This window comes from Zonotrichia albicollis, chromosome 22, assembly GCF_047830755.1.
Source record: "Zonotrichia albicollis isolate bZonAlb1 chromosome 22, bZonAlb1.hap1, whole genome shotgun sequence".
NCBI lineage: Eukaryota > Metazoa > Chordata > Aves > Passeriformes > Passerellidae > Zonotrichia > Zonotrichia albicollis.
The window spans coordinates 4,345,771-4,361,680 of record NC_133840.1 but is presented as its reverse complement, the minus strand read 5'-3'; the positions used below and the strand labels follow the sequence as shown (position 1 = coordinate 4,361,680).

Here is a 15,910-nt window from a genome sequence, read left to right as displayed (position 1 = left end):
CCCGTTCCAAGCCGCCCGGCCCCGCTGAGGAAGACGCCATCGCTTCTTCTAAAACACCAGTTTTTATTAATGAAACAACCAAAAGATGGGGAGGGGGGCGGTGTCCCCTCCAGATCGAGGGGGCGGCGGTGGCCGGGGTCACCAGCCCGGGCGGGACGCGGCGGTGGGAGGGGGCACAGCCATGCCCGGTGCCCCTGCCCACCCCGTCACTCTGCGGTGCCGGGACGCGCGGGGGGGACACGCTGGTGGCGGAAGGGACCCCCCCCCGGTGAGGGCGAAGCAAGCGGGGGCCGGGGGGACACGCAGCATGCTGGGGACACGGGAGGGACACGTCCCTGCGTGGCGGCGGTGGGAGACACGGGGGGGACCAGCCCTGTGCTGGGTGGGGGGCGAGGGCGGGGGGGGCACCCACATGGCCACCCAAGCCCCTCGCCCACCCCCGGGGCTTTGTCCCCTCCCCGCTGCAGCCCCGGGGAGCCCTGTCCTTACCTGGGGGTCCCCACAGCGCTGCTCCCCCTGCCTGTGTCACTCCTCCGTCGCGGGGACTGCGGGGGCTGCTGTTTTCCCGCTGGGGGGACCGATGGGCAGGGTGGGGTCCGGGGACCCTGGCTGGCTCAGGGGCCGGGGGGCGGGATGGGGTCCGGGGACCCTGACTGGCTCAGGGGCCGGGGGACAGGATGGGGTCCGGGGACCCTCGCTGGCTCAGCCTCTCATGAGCCCGGAGCGGGGGGCTGGGTGACAGTGGGGCTCGGGCAGAGCCCTCGGGGGTCCGGGTGGGTCGGGGGTGGCAGGGGGGTGGCCGGTGCCCAGGTGGGTCCTGCCAAGCGCTCGGCTTGAGTCTCCTTGGGAGAGGTGCTCCCAGCCCGTGCCGGGGCCGGCGGGCACGGAGGGGAGGGGTGGCTGCAGCGCCCTGCTCCACGCTGCCCACACCTAGATGGACACCTCATATTCCCTCGTGTCCTGCAAAGAAAACAGACTGCAAGGGGTTGGACACAGTGCAACGGGGTGCCCGGGACAGGGTTAGGGCATCTCCCATCCCATAAGGAGAGCTGGGGCCACATCCCAGACTACAGAGAGCCCTGGGGATGCGTTTCCCATCCCAAACACGGGTTCTGGATCAGTGTCCATCCTGTCCATGGTCCTTGGGTGGATATCCCAGAGAGTGTGTGTGGTCGCTGGATTGATTGATTAGTTCATTTCTGAACTACTGTGTGGTGCCTGGATGGATATCCCAGAGGGTGTGAATGGTCCCTAGATGGTTTCTGGAGTAATGTGTGGTGCCTAGAGGGATATCCCACCCCACATGTGGTCCCTGGATCGATGTTCCATCCCGTGCATGGTCCCTAACTGGATGTCCATCTCTGAACAGCCCCTGGATAGATCCATCATCCCATGGGTGGTCTCTGTGTGCATGTCCCATTCCCTGTGTTTTCCTGGATGGATGTCCTGTCTAATGGAACACATGATCCCATGCCACACCTGTCCCAGCCCCTGGCACAGGTGGCCCATGCAGTGCAGGGTCCCCAGCGTGCCCAGCCCCACATGGGGGGTGTGGGGGCCGGTACTTACTCCTGTCTCATAGGTGGGATTGTCAAAAGCCGACTCCACGGTGATGTGGTCGTAGGGGTGGGAGCCAGCCAGGGGCAGCTGCAGGGCTGGCTTCCCCTGGAGCCTGTGGGGAAAGGGCAGCTGCAGTGGGCACTGGGGGACTGCGCGTGGGGCCCCAGGGGGTCACGGGGGGCCACTCACTTGGAGAAGTAGAGATAAATGCCCCCGATGAGCAGGGCCACCACCAGCACTGGCAGGAAGACAGCGATGGCCACGTTGGTGCCCTCCAGCGTCGTCCCCGAGGGCACAGCCTTGGCCACAGCTGCGCGGGAGGGAGAATCGGGGCTCACCCAGGGGACACCCCACATCTGCCGCCCCCCGGGTGCCCCTCAGCGCTCCGGCACCCCAAAACACCCTCGCCCTTACCATCCAGGTTGCGGTTGCTATAAAACTCATCGTAGGAGGCTGGAGGAGGTGGAAGAAAGAAACCAACAGCAGGGGTGAGAAGTGGGGCGCTGAGCAGAACCGGTGGGGTGCTGGGGTGGGGAGGGCTCGTCTCACCCGCCTTGCAGATGGGAGGGGAGCCGCTCCAGCGTGAGGGGTGCCCGGGCAGGCAGCGCAGGCTGCTCTCGCCCAGCAGCGCCCGGCCGGCCGTGCAGGAGAAGTGCAGCGTGGCTCCCGCCGGGTACAGCCGCCGCTCCGGGCTCTGCCGCCCGCCCGCCGGCACGCCGGGGTTGTGGCAGGGCTCGTAAGTCTCGGCTGCGAGGCAGTGGGACGGTGGCGTCAGTGCTCACCATGGGATGGCTCGGGGGATACGCCCGAGGAGGGGACGCCCAACTCACGGATGCACTTGGGGAGGCGGTCACTCCATTTGGGTCCCCCCGCGGCGCGGTCGTGGCAGGTGAGGGTCCCGGCGCCCGCCAGGACGTAGCCCTTGTCACAGACGTACTGCACGGTGGCTCCCACCGGGAATTTGGGGTTGGAGACCACCCTGCGGCTGTGCTCAGCATCGCCAGGGTCCCGGCAGGTTGTCACTGCAGGCAGGAGTGACCAGTGGTGATGGTGGATGGGGATGAGCAGCAGGGCAGGGGGGTCACTGGTGGGCACCACTCACCCCGCTCGCAGGAGGGCAGGTCACCGCTCCACGTCAGGTCCCAGTGGCACATCAGGAGGTCAGTGCCAGTCAGCTGGAAGCCGGGGTAGCAGTGGAATGTGACCACAGTGCCATGGAGAAGCTCTGGCTGTGAGGATGTCTTCCAGCCATTGGCAATGTCCGGCAGCTCAGGGCAGGTGTCGTTACGGGGTACCTCTGTGGGCACGGAAGGCTGAGCACGGCAGTGGGGACACTGAGGACACCAGGGGCGCTGTCCCACCATGGGCCTCACCGGAGAAGTGGATGACAAAGCCCTGCCGGTAGGCAAAGGCCCCGGCCCCGGGGTCAGACTGGAACTGCACGGTGACATCGGCGGTGGACGCGTAGAGCTTGAAGCGGCCGCGGGCGCCCGTGTACTGGCCCAGGATGCGCGCCGTCAGGTCGTCCCCGTCGTAGAAGGTCAGCATGTCCCCCGAGCCCAGCCGCAGCCTGGGGCAGTGGGGCCGTGAGAGCAGGGAGGGCACAGATCCACCATCCCACCATCCCATCCCATCCCTGCACTCACACACGGACGTCCAGCATGATGCGCTTGTCCTCCTCCACGTGCAGCCCCCAGATGCAGTCCTGGCCTTTGCCGTACGCCTCTGGCCAGTTGGGTGACAGCACCACTCCAGCTGTGTCTGTCAGCTCCCCGCTGCACACCGCTGTGGGCACACGCCAGGCTTGGCACTGCCATGGGGCACCCACCCACTCCAGCATCCCACACCCAGCACCCACTATGTCCCTCAGCTCCATCACACTCAACAGCATGGTGGCTGCAGTATCCCTCAAGCCCCATCCAAACCACCCCCTGGCACCCTCCAGCACCAGCACCCACCACGGCACGCTGGCTCTGTCTCATTCCACTGTGGGTCATTGGGGTCCACACACTCAATGATGGTGGAGCCCTGCTCCAGCGTGTAGCCAGGGTCGCAGCTGAACTCCACCGTGGTGCCCACGGGGTACCGGGGATCGCTGGCCGTGAAGTTCCCATACTTGACATAGGGCTCATAGCAATGCCCCTGCTCGAAGGCTGCGGGCACAGGGGCAAAGGTCTGCGGGGGCCAGGTGGGCACAGGGATATTGGGGTCACCTGCTGCTCCCTTGGCCCCATACCCTCATAGCGCAGCGCCATGCCGGCCGCGGCCCCGCTGCTGTCGGTGGTGAGCTCGACGAAGAAGTGGCGGCCGGTACTGAGCAGCCCCTCGATGGGCAGGTACTCCACCTCGTAGGAGTCGTACACCGGCGGGGCCTCCACGTTGTTGCCGTTGCGAATGATGAGCCTGCCAAGGCATGACAAGGGCAAGGTGCACTGCTGGCCATGGCCAACAGCATGCTTGGGCATGGATGGTAGCCTTTAACCCCAGCCATTTCCAACAGCACCATCACTGGGCATGGCCAGAGGTTATCTTCCTTGGATATGGCCAACAAAACTTATCCTTGACCATGGCCAATGGCCAAAGGTAGCCACACTTGGCCATGGCGAGCAGCACCCATCCTTAAATATGACTAACGGCACCCAACCATGGCAGATCCCATCCTTGGATATGGCCAACAGCGCCTGTCCTTGACAATGGCCAAAGGTAGCCACACTTGGCCTTGGTGAGAAACACCCATTCCTTAAATACGACTAATGGCACCCATACATGGCAGATCCCATCCTTGACCATGCCCAATGGTCAAAGGCCGCCACACCTGTCCTTGACCATGGCCAATGGCCAAAGGTAGTCACACTTAGCCATGGCAAGCTACACCCATCCTAAAATATGACTAATGTCACCCATCCATGGCAGATCCCATCCTTGGATATGGCCAATGGCACCCATCCTTGGATATTGCCAAGAGCACTCATCCTTTTAACACAGCCCCATGAAGAGCTGTCCCAGGGTGCCCTCAGATCCCTGCCCCCCAATTTGAGCCAAACCTGTCATCATCCTCTGCCAGCGACACCTTCTCAAAGTGGAGGTGCAGGCGGTGCCCGTCCGGCGCTTCCAGCAGCCAGTGGCACGTCAGGTTGTTGCTGTAGTTCCCGGGAAAGCCGGGTGACACAATGCGTCCCACGGTGGCGTTCCGCACCACCCCGCCACACGCCGCTGCGGGAGAGGCGCCGTCAGTGGGTGGCAGTGCCACGCCAGCTGCCCCGTGTCCCCAAGCTGCCGGTGCTCACCGAGGCAGACAGGCTCGCGGGCGCTCCAGAAAGGGCGGGTGGCGTTGCGGCACACGAGCCGGCGGGCACCCTGCAGCTGGTATCCCGTGGAGCAGCGGAAACGGGCATCCCCACCGGGGTGCAGGCTGCTCACCGAGACCTCGCCGAAAGCCGGCCGTGCTGGGAAGGGGCAGCTCAGCAGGTAGGCTGGGGGCAGGCAGTGTTGTTAGCAAGGTTGAGGAGGGATGGACACCCACCAGAACCCAAAAACTGCCTCCCCAGAGCCCTGGAAATGCCTGGGTATGGCAGGGCTTGAGTGATATAGAGCTTATGGATGCTGAGAATTATGCTCAATGAATCCATAACTGCTCAGGCCAATTAGCTCTCCATGAGCGCTCCTCACTGTGAGAGCCTGTCGTCTCTACGTTTGGTAGCTATATCCCCCTCTTTCTCTCTCTCTCTTTTCTCTCTCTTTCTCTATCTTTTCTCTCCCTTAATGACCACATTTCGCTGTGGTCATTCAATAAAGGTGCATTTGTTTTGATTATCACTGTGAATCCCCTGTGCTGTGTCGGTTCTTTTCGCACCCTGAGATCAATCCACGAACCATCACGAAACCTGTTCGTAAGGACAGATCGTGACACTCACCTAATCAGTGCCTGCTTAAAACTCAAATAAACTCCTGGCGCATCACCACAATTCAAATTAGCACCACGCTGGCAGGGAAGCTCCCAGAGGGTACAGAGGGTTCTGAGCCCCATACCTTGGTAATGGAAGTGGTAGGAGCCGGGGCTGGGGGGCCGGGGGCTCTGGAAGCGGAGGGTGAGGAGGTTGGCTGGGCTGCGGATGACCTGGCCCCGCAGCAGGAAGGACTCATTGGCCAGCAGGTTGGGCTCCAGCCCTCCCGCGCTCTCCACCGTCAGCGTCTCCCCTTCTGCCAGGCTGATGTTCTCTACCTGCAGGGGACACAGGTGTCACCACCTCAGCATCACCTGGCACCTGGCTGAGAGCTGGCCCTTGAGTGGCTTCTCTGCTGTCGATAGCCCGCTGGAGCTTGTCTGCGCAGGGCTGCACCTTTCAAACATGGTTAGCAGGGCCATAAATCATTCCCCACGCCAAGAGCAGCAGGGCCCAGCTCTGCCAGAGCACCACAGCACAGCCAGGCCCACGCTGGCAGCCTTGCAGACAGCCAGCCTCGCCCTCCGGAGCAATTTACTATTAATGATGCTAATTAATCCGTGCTGCATGGTGAGGAGCAGCAGCAGCACTGGTGAGTGTGGGCTGCTGGAGCAGGGCTAGTGGTGGAGTTGCTGCCTCTGGCTCACCACCAGCTTTCCACAAACCCTGTGGTGGCTTCAGCAGAGATGGGGACACTGATGGGAGCAGCACAAGGGCTCAGCACAGCAGGGTTTGCTGTCAGCCTCTGCTCCTGGCAGATGGGTGCTGGGTGTTCCTGGTCCTGCAGTACAGCACAGCACCTGCTGGCACTGCTCACACCTTCTCCATTAGGGCCTCATTAATTAAATCTCACAGCACTTCTTTGTGATGGGTGCCAGGCACAGCAGCTGGTGGGCACAGAGCATCCTGGGGCATCCCACCAGCTCATGTACCCACACCCCTGTGCCAGGAGGGTAGGCAGTGTCCTGAGCCAGCTCTCTTGGCTTGGGGACACAGGAATGGGGACAAGACCATGTGTTTGTGCTCTCTGCGCAGACACACAGCCGTGGCACAGAGGAGGGGATACACCACACCTGTCTGCGGGCACTTCCCACCCTGGCCCACCCTCAGCCCTCAGCTCACCTTGAGCTCCACACCATAGCCAGGGTAGACAGAGATGGTGTAGGTGCAGTCCAGGCTGCCATCATAGGGGACACCAGCTGGCTCTGGGGACACCAGCCAGCCCTCGGGACCCGCCAGCGTCCGGTTGCAGGGAGCTGGTGACAGAAGAAACCCCAGATTAGCCTCACTCCACCCTGGTTCCACCCGACTCCCTCCCTGGTGCTCACCTGGCCCCTGCAGCGTGGTGACAGTGGTGGTGGTGATGGTGGATGTGGTGGTGGTCCCCTCCTCATCGCCAGGCACCGCAGTGGCCCCGGCATGGGGTGCCAGGGATGTGCTGGGCGTGGTGGGTGCCTGGCTGGGGGATGCCGTGCTTGACTCTGGCACCCCAGATGGGGACCACGAGGGGTCTGCGCTTGGCACAGCCCCCCACGCCTCCCCCCACGGCCCGGGGCGCCCCGCTGGCGTGGTCAGGGGGTCGGTGGGGAAGGCGGGCCGGGGCAGGGCAGGGGTGCGGGGGGATGGCTCGGGTTCTGGGGGGCCGGGGGCCGGCTGGAGGGCACCGCCAGGGAGGAGGGGACCGGCCCCGGCGGGCAGGAAGGGCGCCTGGGCCAGGTAGTCCTTCTTGAGGAAGGCTTCGTGCAGCAGGTCCTCCAGCAGCGGGTGGTGGTTGAGGATCTTGAGCGTGGGCGCGGTGCTCACAAAGCGAGCCTCGGCCTCCCGCTCCGCCGGCTCTGTGGGCAGCGCCGTCGGCTCCACCTCAGCGCTCTCCCCGGCCTTCCTCGCCAGCCCGTTGAAGCCTGGAGGGAGAAAAGAGTGCGGGATGCTGGGGAACCTGTGGACTGATTCTGTGCTGGGGACTGAGAGGGAACGGGGGACCGGTGCTGCACCAGGGGGTGATGGTTCATCACAGACCAGCACCGTGCCCTCAGTGGCACCCAGGAGCAGAGCCTGGACGTGGACTGTGCTGTACCAGGTGTGGATGCAGCTCTGGGGAGTGATGCTGGTGCAGTGCCACAGACTTGTGCTGCACTGGGGACCAGCACTTCCCATGGACCAACCCTGCTGCTCCAAGGGCTGGCGCTTCCCTGCACCCCAATATTCCCCCAAAACCAGGATGGCAAACAAGTGCATCACCCATACACAATGGAACTATGACACCTTCTCCCCAGCACACCCTACACTGGGGCAGCCCTACCAATTAAGCCCTGGCTAATTAATGCACATCTGCAGTTGTACCCCGTGAAGGGTGCCCGCTCCTCCTGTGAGCCAGCCCGGATGGGGACAACCCTGGGGCTGGGTGTCCCTGATATCTCAGATTATCCTTCACCACAGAGGTGGCCATCCCGTGCCAAGGTTCTCCTGGGTCTGCACATTCCCAGGGTGCAGACATGCAGGTGATCACCATGACTGCCATGACCAGGAATGTCACAGGAGCCTGGACACTTGCACCCCTCTCCATGCTGCCAGAGAGCTCCCAGCCAGGCTGTCCCTGTCCCCGGGCAGTGTGAGGCTGCAGGGAACCTCCTATCCCATCGATGCTCCCCCCTCTCCCACCCACAACCTCAGGGATTCCCCTGTCACAGCCCCGTGACCCTGCCAGGCATTAGTCCCTGAGCAAATCCTCAGCATGCCCAGCCCAGCAGCTTACGGCCTCTAGACCAAAAATAAAAGAATTTAATCAGCCCTAATGAGTCACCCAGCATCTCCCGCTCCTGGATCCGGCACAGCACCGTCCCCTCTCGCTGGGCACAGCTCAGTGCCACGGCAGAGGGGGGGAGCCACGGTGACACCCAGCATCCCTCTGGGGCCATGGGGGTGACACCCAGCATCCCTCTGGGGCCACGGGGGTGCCATGGTGACACCCAGCATCCCTCCGAGGCCACGGCAGCGTGGGCACGTCTCCGCCGTGCACAGGCGCTGATGACACGATACTGCCAATTACCGGCTAATTATCCCTATCCGTAGCAGGGCAGGGCCCCGCGAAGATTAATTACTCCACGAATGCTGCTTTTAAGGGACTATTAAGAGACATTATCTTGGGTGTGCAGCGTGGTGGGGAGCTGCTGGGTGCTGGCAGGCGTCCTCACATCGCTGCCACCCACCCCTTGTCCCCAGCATCCCCCTGTCCTAGCACAGGGACGGTGATAATGCCCTGAGCACAGAGTCACAGCAGGGACACCTGCCCACACCAGGTCCAAGGGGTTTGCTTGCCCCCCAGCAAGGCCAGAATTATATTTTAATGGGATCCGTTTATTAGAACATAAAAGTTAATGAGTTTATACTGAAGGGCGCCAAAATCTCCGTTGGGCTTTAATGGCAGATTAGTGCTCAGGGCTGGGCCCTGCACCACCACCACTGCCCTGAGTGGTGAAGGCTGGGCTGGAGATGCCCACCCAGCCCCCTGGACATTCCTATCCATCAGCATCTCACCTGCCCGGGGTGCTGGGGGGCACAGAGGGCCCCATGGAGGTCACTGGCTAAGGCCAGGCCTCCCAGCAAGGATCCTACAGCAGCTCCCATCTGGACACTGAGCACGCTGGTCTGGGCACTCCTGGGGACACCAGGGCTCTGGGTGGAGCTCTGGGTGCCACAGGATGCTCAGACACTGCCCTGGGCTCTGGGTGCCACAGGATGCTCTTGGCACAGGGGATGCTCGGCACTCTTGGCCCTCTGGGGATGCAGGATGCTCAGCACACCGTGGGAAGGCAGGGGGTGCCCAGCTGCTGCCACCCTTGCCCCGTGAACTCCACAGAATGAGATCCTCCACCTCCACAGATGTCCCTAAGCAGCTTATCTCCAGTGCCACGGCTATGTCCCTCCCATGTCCCCAAGGTGACCAGGCACTGCTGACGTGGGTCTGGCCACCCAGCACAGTCCCCTCTGGGCCCTGGCAGCCAGCAGGGACCCTGCTGAACTCGGGATGGGCAGAGGGGCTGCCAAACCCCCAGCAGCTCCTAACCTGTGGGGTAACTCAGCGTGCTGGCCACTGTCAGAGCCAGGATGGGCTCCTAATCCCTCCCATTGGCTTTGCGGGGTGGGAGTTTATTAACAGCAGCCGGGAGATGCCAGAGACTAATCCGGCTGCGGCTGCGGCGGGCGGGGCCCCGGCGGGGATCGGGGATCGATGCCGCCTGCTGTCACCGATAAATAAATAAGGCGGCACGCGGCCGCCCAGGGAGCCCCGATCGATGCTGCCCGCCAAGACAGCAATAACACAGCGCCCGGCTCGGCGAGGGGACAGGCCAGCGCCCTCGGTGGCCCCAGGAGCATCGCAGCGAGGTTCCGTGCCTCAGTTTCCCCACCCGCAGGAGGGGGCAGCGGGAGGCGCAGGCGGGCACAGGGTGAGGGCAAGGGGTGGGCCTCACAAGATTCTAGGTTTATTTTCTAATTTAAAATCCAATCTGGCTTTGCCCCCATGGTCAGGGCCTGCAGCTGTGATGAATGAGCTGTCAGGCAGCCGACACCACGCTCCCACGCCCACCCACAGCATCCCCATGCCACGGCCCACAGCCCCCTGAACCACCCCCAGCCTCCACAACGGGAGAGGGAACACACCTTACTGATGCCAGATCCCAACCCTATCCCCACAGCCTCCCCATCCCACGGCCCACAGCTCCCTGAACCACCTTCAGCCTCCACAATGGGAACAGGAGAGGGAAGGCACCTTATTGATGCCAGATCCCTACCCTATCCCCACAGCCTCCAGCCCCTGAACCACCCCCAACCTCCACAACAAGAACAGGAGAGGGAATACACCTCACTGATGCCAGATCCCTACCTGCCCCCTGCCCTGGCAGGGAGCAGGGCTTGCTCCCAGGTGTGAAGGCAGCGTGGGCAGGAGCAGGCAGGGAATGCAGGTGGGCGCAGGTGGTGGGTGGGCAGGTGTAGGCAGTGAGGGAATTCAGGCATTGTCTGGATGCAGGCAGGGCTGGGTGGGTGGGTGGGTGGATGCAGGCAGAGGCACACAGATGTTGTGAGGGTGAAGGCAGGGGCAGGAATGTGCAGCCAGCTCCTCTGCCACCAGCTGTCACCACAGACAAACCACTGGCACGCAGCATGGCAAGCTGGCACCGATGCTGCCATCCACGTCCTGCCACCCCACGGCCACGCTGGCACCACCAGTGACCCCAGATGCCCACGGCCGAGCTGAGCCTGTCGGAGCAGCTGGAGCAGGGACCCCAGGGGCCGCCCCGTGCCCGGACCGCTGCAGGCGTGTGCGGCCGCCAGCCCTGGCAGCTACCGGAGGAGCTCGGCTTTAATATTCATGGCAGCGCTGGCGGGGAAGCGTTTGACCTTGTACGTTTTGCAATTCTCCTTGAATTGAACAGTCATTTACCCGCTGACACATGTCACATCACCGCAACCGGCTCCCTGGAGCATCGCGGCGGCCGAGCCCGGCTGGCACACGGAGCACCCCCGTGTGCCCAGCGGGCAGCTGGGTGCCCATCCCCGGGGCTCTCCTCCCTTCCCAACGGTGCCAACAATGCCCTCGTCCCCTCCTGGCCACCCACAGCCCATGTAATCCCCCTTCCCCATTCTCCCTGCGGAGCTAATGGGTTTCTACAGCAATTTCCCTGCGTGGCAGCAGCGGTGATAAATTGTGTGTCTGCTGCTATTTCAGACCCGAGCGCTGTGCGGTGCCATGTCCCCCCTCCCTGGGCTCGCAGCACCCAAATCAGCCCCTCCTCCAGTATTTCCAGTGATGGATACCCCACTGCTGGGCAGCACCCGCCCTGTGCCACCCCACTCCGGCCATGATGAGGGTGCCAGGCCCCCATGGGGCTCTGTGCAAGATCTGGTCTTCATCTCCCCCAGGACCCAGCACAGCTCACCCCTGTGAGGGGGCAGAGGGGCACCCAGCCCTCGGGGCACCCCTGGGTGCTGGGGGTGCGTGCCCAGCGTGGGCAGGAGTCAGGCAGGGTGAGCAGGGCCACGCTGCCCACCCAGCTCCCGTCTCCCCTTCCCTCCGCCCACTGCCAGAGACAGTAATTGAAATCGGTTGCGGGAGGCGAGCGAGAGCGGCTTGTCGGGCTCGGCGCTGGGCTGCTCAGCCATGTCACACGTCCTGCAGGCACCATCCCTCCCCTCCCATCGCCGCCTGCTCCTGCCACAGCCGGCGCTCCAGCTGCCCCCATGGCTCCTCAGCCAGCCCCACATCCTGCCCGAGCACTGCTTTCCCTACAGGATGAACCAGTCAGTTCTGGAAGACACTCAGGGCTGATCTCACAGCCAACACTGCCCCTTGCTGCCACCCCCCAGGGTATGTGGGGACAACCAGAGCCTGCCCTGCCCAAGCATCACCTCGCTCATCGCCCACCACTGGCTGATCTGGCATTTCAAGCACCTCTCTCCATTTTCACAGGGTCAGAGCAGCGCTCTTGCAGCTGATTAATATTTGATCCCTTCAGCACAGCTCGTTACTGCATTTAAATTATATATGTAATAATTCCTACTGGCACAGCGAGTGTGCAGGCTGGCTCCGGCTGCCTCTCCCGCAGGCTGGGGGCCGAGCAGATCCCCAGCCTTGGCCAATAGGACCCCCTGGCACCTCGGAGGATGTGATGAGCAGTGCCAGGTCTCAGCACAGGGCAGGCTGGCAGCAGGCCAGGCAGATGGAGCCATCCCCAGCTGCCTCTGAGGGGTGCAGGCAGCCCCTTCACCCACCCGAGGCTGCTCATGGTGAGAGCAGTGCTGTCCCTCTGGTTGTCCCCATGTCCCCAGCAGCAGGAGGAAGGGATGCTGCCACTCCCGAGCTCCTGCCTGCGACTGGAGGGAATCCATTACCTCCCTGGTTATAGGCAGCTTTCAGAGGCAATCTTTCAATTGTGCGCATTTAAAGAATTGATTGGAGGCGAAATTATCCTCTCCCGTCAGAGCCGCTGGAGACACAACTTCATCCACCTCCCCTGGGGGCTCTTGGTGCTCCCAGGGGACCCCACAGCCAGGTCAGCCTCAGCCCCCACCCCAGCAGGGAGTGACAGCCCCAGGAGCCCCGTGCCAGCCTGAGGGTCCCACCAGCAGCACAGAAAAATGTGGGGGCTCTGCTACTCCAAACCAGGCCTGGGGGTGCCCTTGTCATGCCCTTGCCCAAGGATTTTTGCCCCCCTTTTCCCCCACACTCCCCCTGCTCTGCTCCAGCCCTGCCTGGCCCAGCACCCTGCACTGAATCCATCCCCAGCACTGCAAACCCAGGGGCCATCCCTGCGGCAGCCAGGCTTGGGCAGCGCTGGGGGAGCCTGGCTCAGCCTGTGCCCCACATCCCCCCGGGACAGCCCTGCCCTCCCGCTCCCTGGCTTAAGAGCATTATCCAGATAATCCTGGCCTGGCGGCACGGCAGCGCAGCGGTGACGAACTCCTCGGAGGCACGCAGGGCACGAGCACACGCGCTGTGAGCAATTACTGGAGCGGGCATCCACCCCCTTCCCCAGCCCCTCCTCACACCGAGACCCTCAGGGGCACCGTGCCCCCCAAATACATCACCCCATGGGCACAGTGCAGCTGGCTGATGCTGGATGCTCTGGCACAGCTCATGGGGGCACAGCCAGGCCCTGTGCCCCCTGACACAGCCTGTGATGTTTCCTAATGCCACAGGCTGCCAGGACCCCAAATTACAAGGAGATCCCTCCAGCAAGGCTAAAATGACCCCCACAAAAAATTCCTGGCCTGCAATGGCTTTGGAGAGCTGGGGAGAAGGACTGCAGTGGGGCAGGGTGGATGGAGCTGTGCCTGGCACCATTCCCCTCGGCTTCACCAGTGCCATGGGGGCCAGACCCCACTTTCTGCTGGGGCAGATCCCTGTAGACACCAGGGGCTGGTGGTGCCCCACAACTGGGGCAGGAGAGGCAGGATCAGACCCTGCACTGCCACCCCTCAGACCACATCACAAAGCTCCCCAGCCTGGATGAGGTGTCCAAGACTCCCTGACCCCACGTCCCTCTGACCCACAGCTCATCCCCATCATGCACCAGCCCATCGATGCCAAGCCAAGGCCACGGTGACACTGAGCCTGGCACTGCTGCATGGAACCCCTGGGAGCCCTGCCTGATGGAGGACAGGGACTTTGAGGCACGAGCCACACAGGCAGCTCGCAGAACATGATGAGGGGACACAGGGTGGACAGGATGCCATGGGTCCCAGTCCTGGGAAAAGCTCAGCACCTCCCAGGGCATCCCTACTTTTAAGACTCTGGGAAATGCACATGCAGTGTTTAATTAACTTTATTGATATTCAGAAATTAGGGGACTGACTAGAGGTAATTGCTCATTAGAAATCATTAAACTGACACAGTAAGCACCAGCCTCCCGTGGGGGAAATCTGCCCTGCTCAGCGCCCTGCTCCCAGGACAGACCCACTGACACGGACCCCCCATTCCAGTTCTGCCGCCCCCCAGTAGGGCAGGACATGGGGGTGCCGGGGCATTGCCCCACTTGCTGTCCCCATCCTCTGCCTCCCCCAAGGAGGAAGGCTGTGGCAGCAGCCCCAGGCGGCGGGGCGAGCTGGGAATAGCAGCGGGCGCAGGGCCACGGCGCCCTTCCCCGCCTGGGCCCCGCCGCCAGATGGGAGTTTATGTAACTCCCCGCACGGCTGCTGCCTGCAGCCGGTGCCCACATCCCGCATCCCACCGGGGCTGGACCACGACCCGCCCATCGCCCCATGCCTGGCCACGCCGCTCCGGGGCACCCCAATCCCTGACAGAGCTCCCCAAGCCCTGGAAGGTCCCCAATCCTATTTTTGGAGCAGCGGAGCCACGAGGCACCGAGACTGCTGTGCCCCACGGGTGGCAGGGACAAGGAGCCGAGCTGGGTGTTGGCTGCTCTCCTTGGCAAAGCCAGCACACCGTGTCCCCAGTGTCCCTCACGGAGCTGGAGGGGTCACCCCAACAGGGAAAAGAGGGGGAAAGAACCAAACGCCCCCGGTGCCCCCCACCCGGCAGGGGGACCGCACGGAGGGACCGGCTCACGGCACAGCCAGCCCGAGGGCGGCTCGAAGGGCTCGGTGACGGCGGGTCCGCCGTGCCTGCCCAGCCCCCGGTGCGGCGGTAACACCGGCAGAGGGGCTGCCGCCGGAGCCTGCCGGGGGCGGCGTTGCACCAGCCCGGCTGCAAAGCGCCGTGCGCGTCCCCGGAGGGGCGGATAACGGGCAGGGGGGGATTCTCGGTTCACCGGGGGAAAACGGGGAGCGTCCCCTCCGCACCGGGGGGCGAGCACGAGTTGGCAAAGTTTGCCGGGGATGGAGGCGGGCTGGGGCCGCCCGGTAGCGTGGGGCGGTCGGTGTGCACGGCGGGGATGAGCCGGGGTGTCGGCGGGCGCTTACCGTGTGCCGGGGCGCGGAGCAGCGCGGCGAGGAGCGGCAGGAGCAGCGCGGGCGGCGGGCCCATGGCCGGCGGCGGCGGTCAGCACCGCGGACAGCTCCGCTGCGGGCGCGGCAGCGGCGGCGGCGCCCCGAGCGGCGCCCGCCGATACCGGGGACGGCGGAGGGGGAGGCCCGTAATGCTCCGAGCGCGGCGCACGCCAATCCAAGCACCGAGGGGGCTCTCCCCGCCTCCCTCGCAGCCCCCCCTCGCCGTAATGCTCCAAGCGCGGCGCACACCCGGTGATACCGGGGATGTGCGGAGCTGGGGGGGCTCTGCCCGCCTTCCCCTCAATCCCCCCCTCCGTAACGCTCCGAGCTCGCCAATCCCAGGGACAGGGCGGGGGGCCGGCCGTGATGCTGGAAGTGGGGCGCTCGCTAATTCCAGGGATGGAGGGGGGGCTGCCCCCACCCACCCCCGGCCGTAATTCTCCGAGCGAGGCGCCCTCCAATCCCGCAGGCTGGAGAGGGGGGGCTCCTCCCTGCTACCCCACCCCCACGCCGTAACTCTCCGAGTGCGGCGCCCGCTAAAGCTGGCGATGAATGCTGGGGGAGGGGGAACGCCTGACCCCCCCTTCCCCCTCGAATCCCGGCAAACCTTCGCTGTGGGAGCCACCGAGGGCTGTGGGAAAGGTGCTCGGTGCCCAGCTCACCGTATCTTGCCTCCCCGCCCTACAGAACCTTCACCACAGCCACCTCCCTTCCCCCAGCCTCCTCTTCCCCATCCCTAAATAGCCCAAATTAGGGCTGGGCTCATCATCCTCCAAGCAGAGACACCTGGACCCGGAGCAGCACAGAGAGGGGCCGGTGTTCTTTGTGGTGGGGTTCCGAGAGCCCCTCCCCAGCCCCCTGCCTCGGGCTCCCGGAGGGCAGCCAGCCCTGCAGTGGGCAGATGGTGCTGGCACCGGCACCGAGCAGCTCCATGTTGGCTGATGGACGGCTCTTGCGGGTGT

General features: G+C 64.0%; 1 protein-coding gene across 2 annotated transcripts; it reads right to left on the bottom strand.

Annotated features, from left to right (window-relative positions):
- Positions 1-43: 43 nt before the first annotated feature.
- SEZ6 (seizure related 6 homolog) lies at positions 44-15,400 on the bottom strand. Of its 2 annotated transcripts, none has more exons than XM_074556897.1 (17): positions 14,922-15,400; positions 6,833-7,405; positions 6,627-6,760; positions 5,590-5,782; positions 4,848-5,033; positions 4,605-4,773; positions 3,797-3,963; positions 3,519-3,713; positions 3,207-3,345; positions 2,934-3,130; positions 2,663-2,857; positions 2,391-2,582; positions 2,110-2,307; positions 1,975-2,013; positions 1,750-1,870; positions 1,570-1,672; positions 44-976 (listed from the first exon to the last, which is right to left on the bottom strand). In XM_074556897.1, exons 1-17 carry the CDS (start codon positions 14,983-14,985, stop codon positions 944-946), a joined length of 2,898 nt encoding a protein of 965 aa, XP_074412998.1. In that variant the 5' UTR covers positions 14,986-15,400; the 3' UTR covers positions 44-943. The 2 variants fall into 2 exon arrangements, with proteins under 2 accessions (XP_074412998.1, XP_074412999.1); XM_074556898.1 differs by having other exon boundaries at positions 44-960; positions 14,922-15,399.
- Positions 15,401-15,910: the final 510 nt, after the last annotated feature.

Coding starts and splice junctions, on each gene's coding strand:
- SEZ6 (XM_074556897.1), bottom strand. CDS start 14,985: ATGGGCCCGCCGCCCGCGCTGCTCCTGCCGCTCCTCGCCGCGCTGCTC. Junction 4,774..4,847: donor CCGCGAGCCTGTCTGCCTCG/GTGAGCACCGGC, acceptor CCTCTCCCGCAG/CGGCGTGTGGCGGGGTGGTG. Junction 3,964..4,604: donor CTGGCAGAGGATGATGACAG/GTTTGGCTCAAA, acceptor ATGCCTTGGCAG/GCTCATCATTCGCAACGGCA.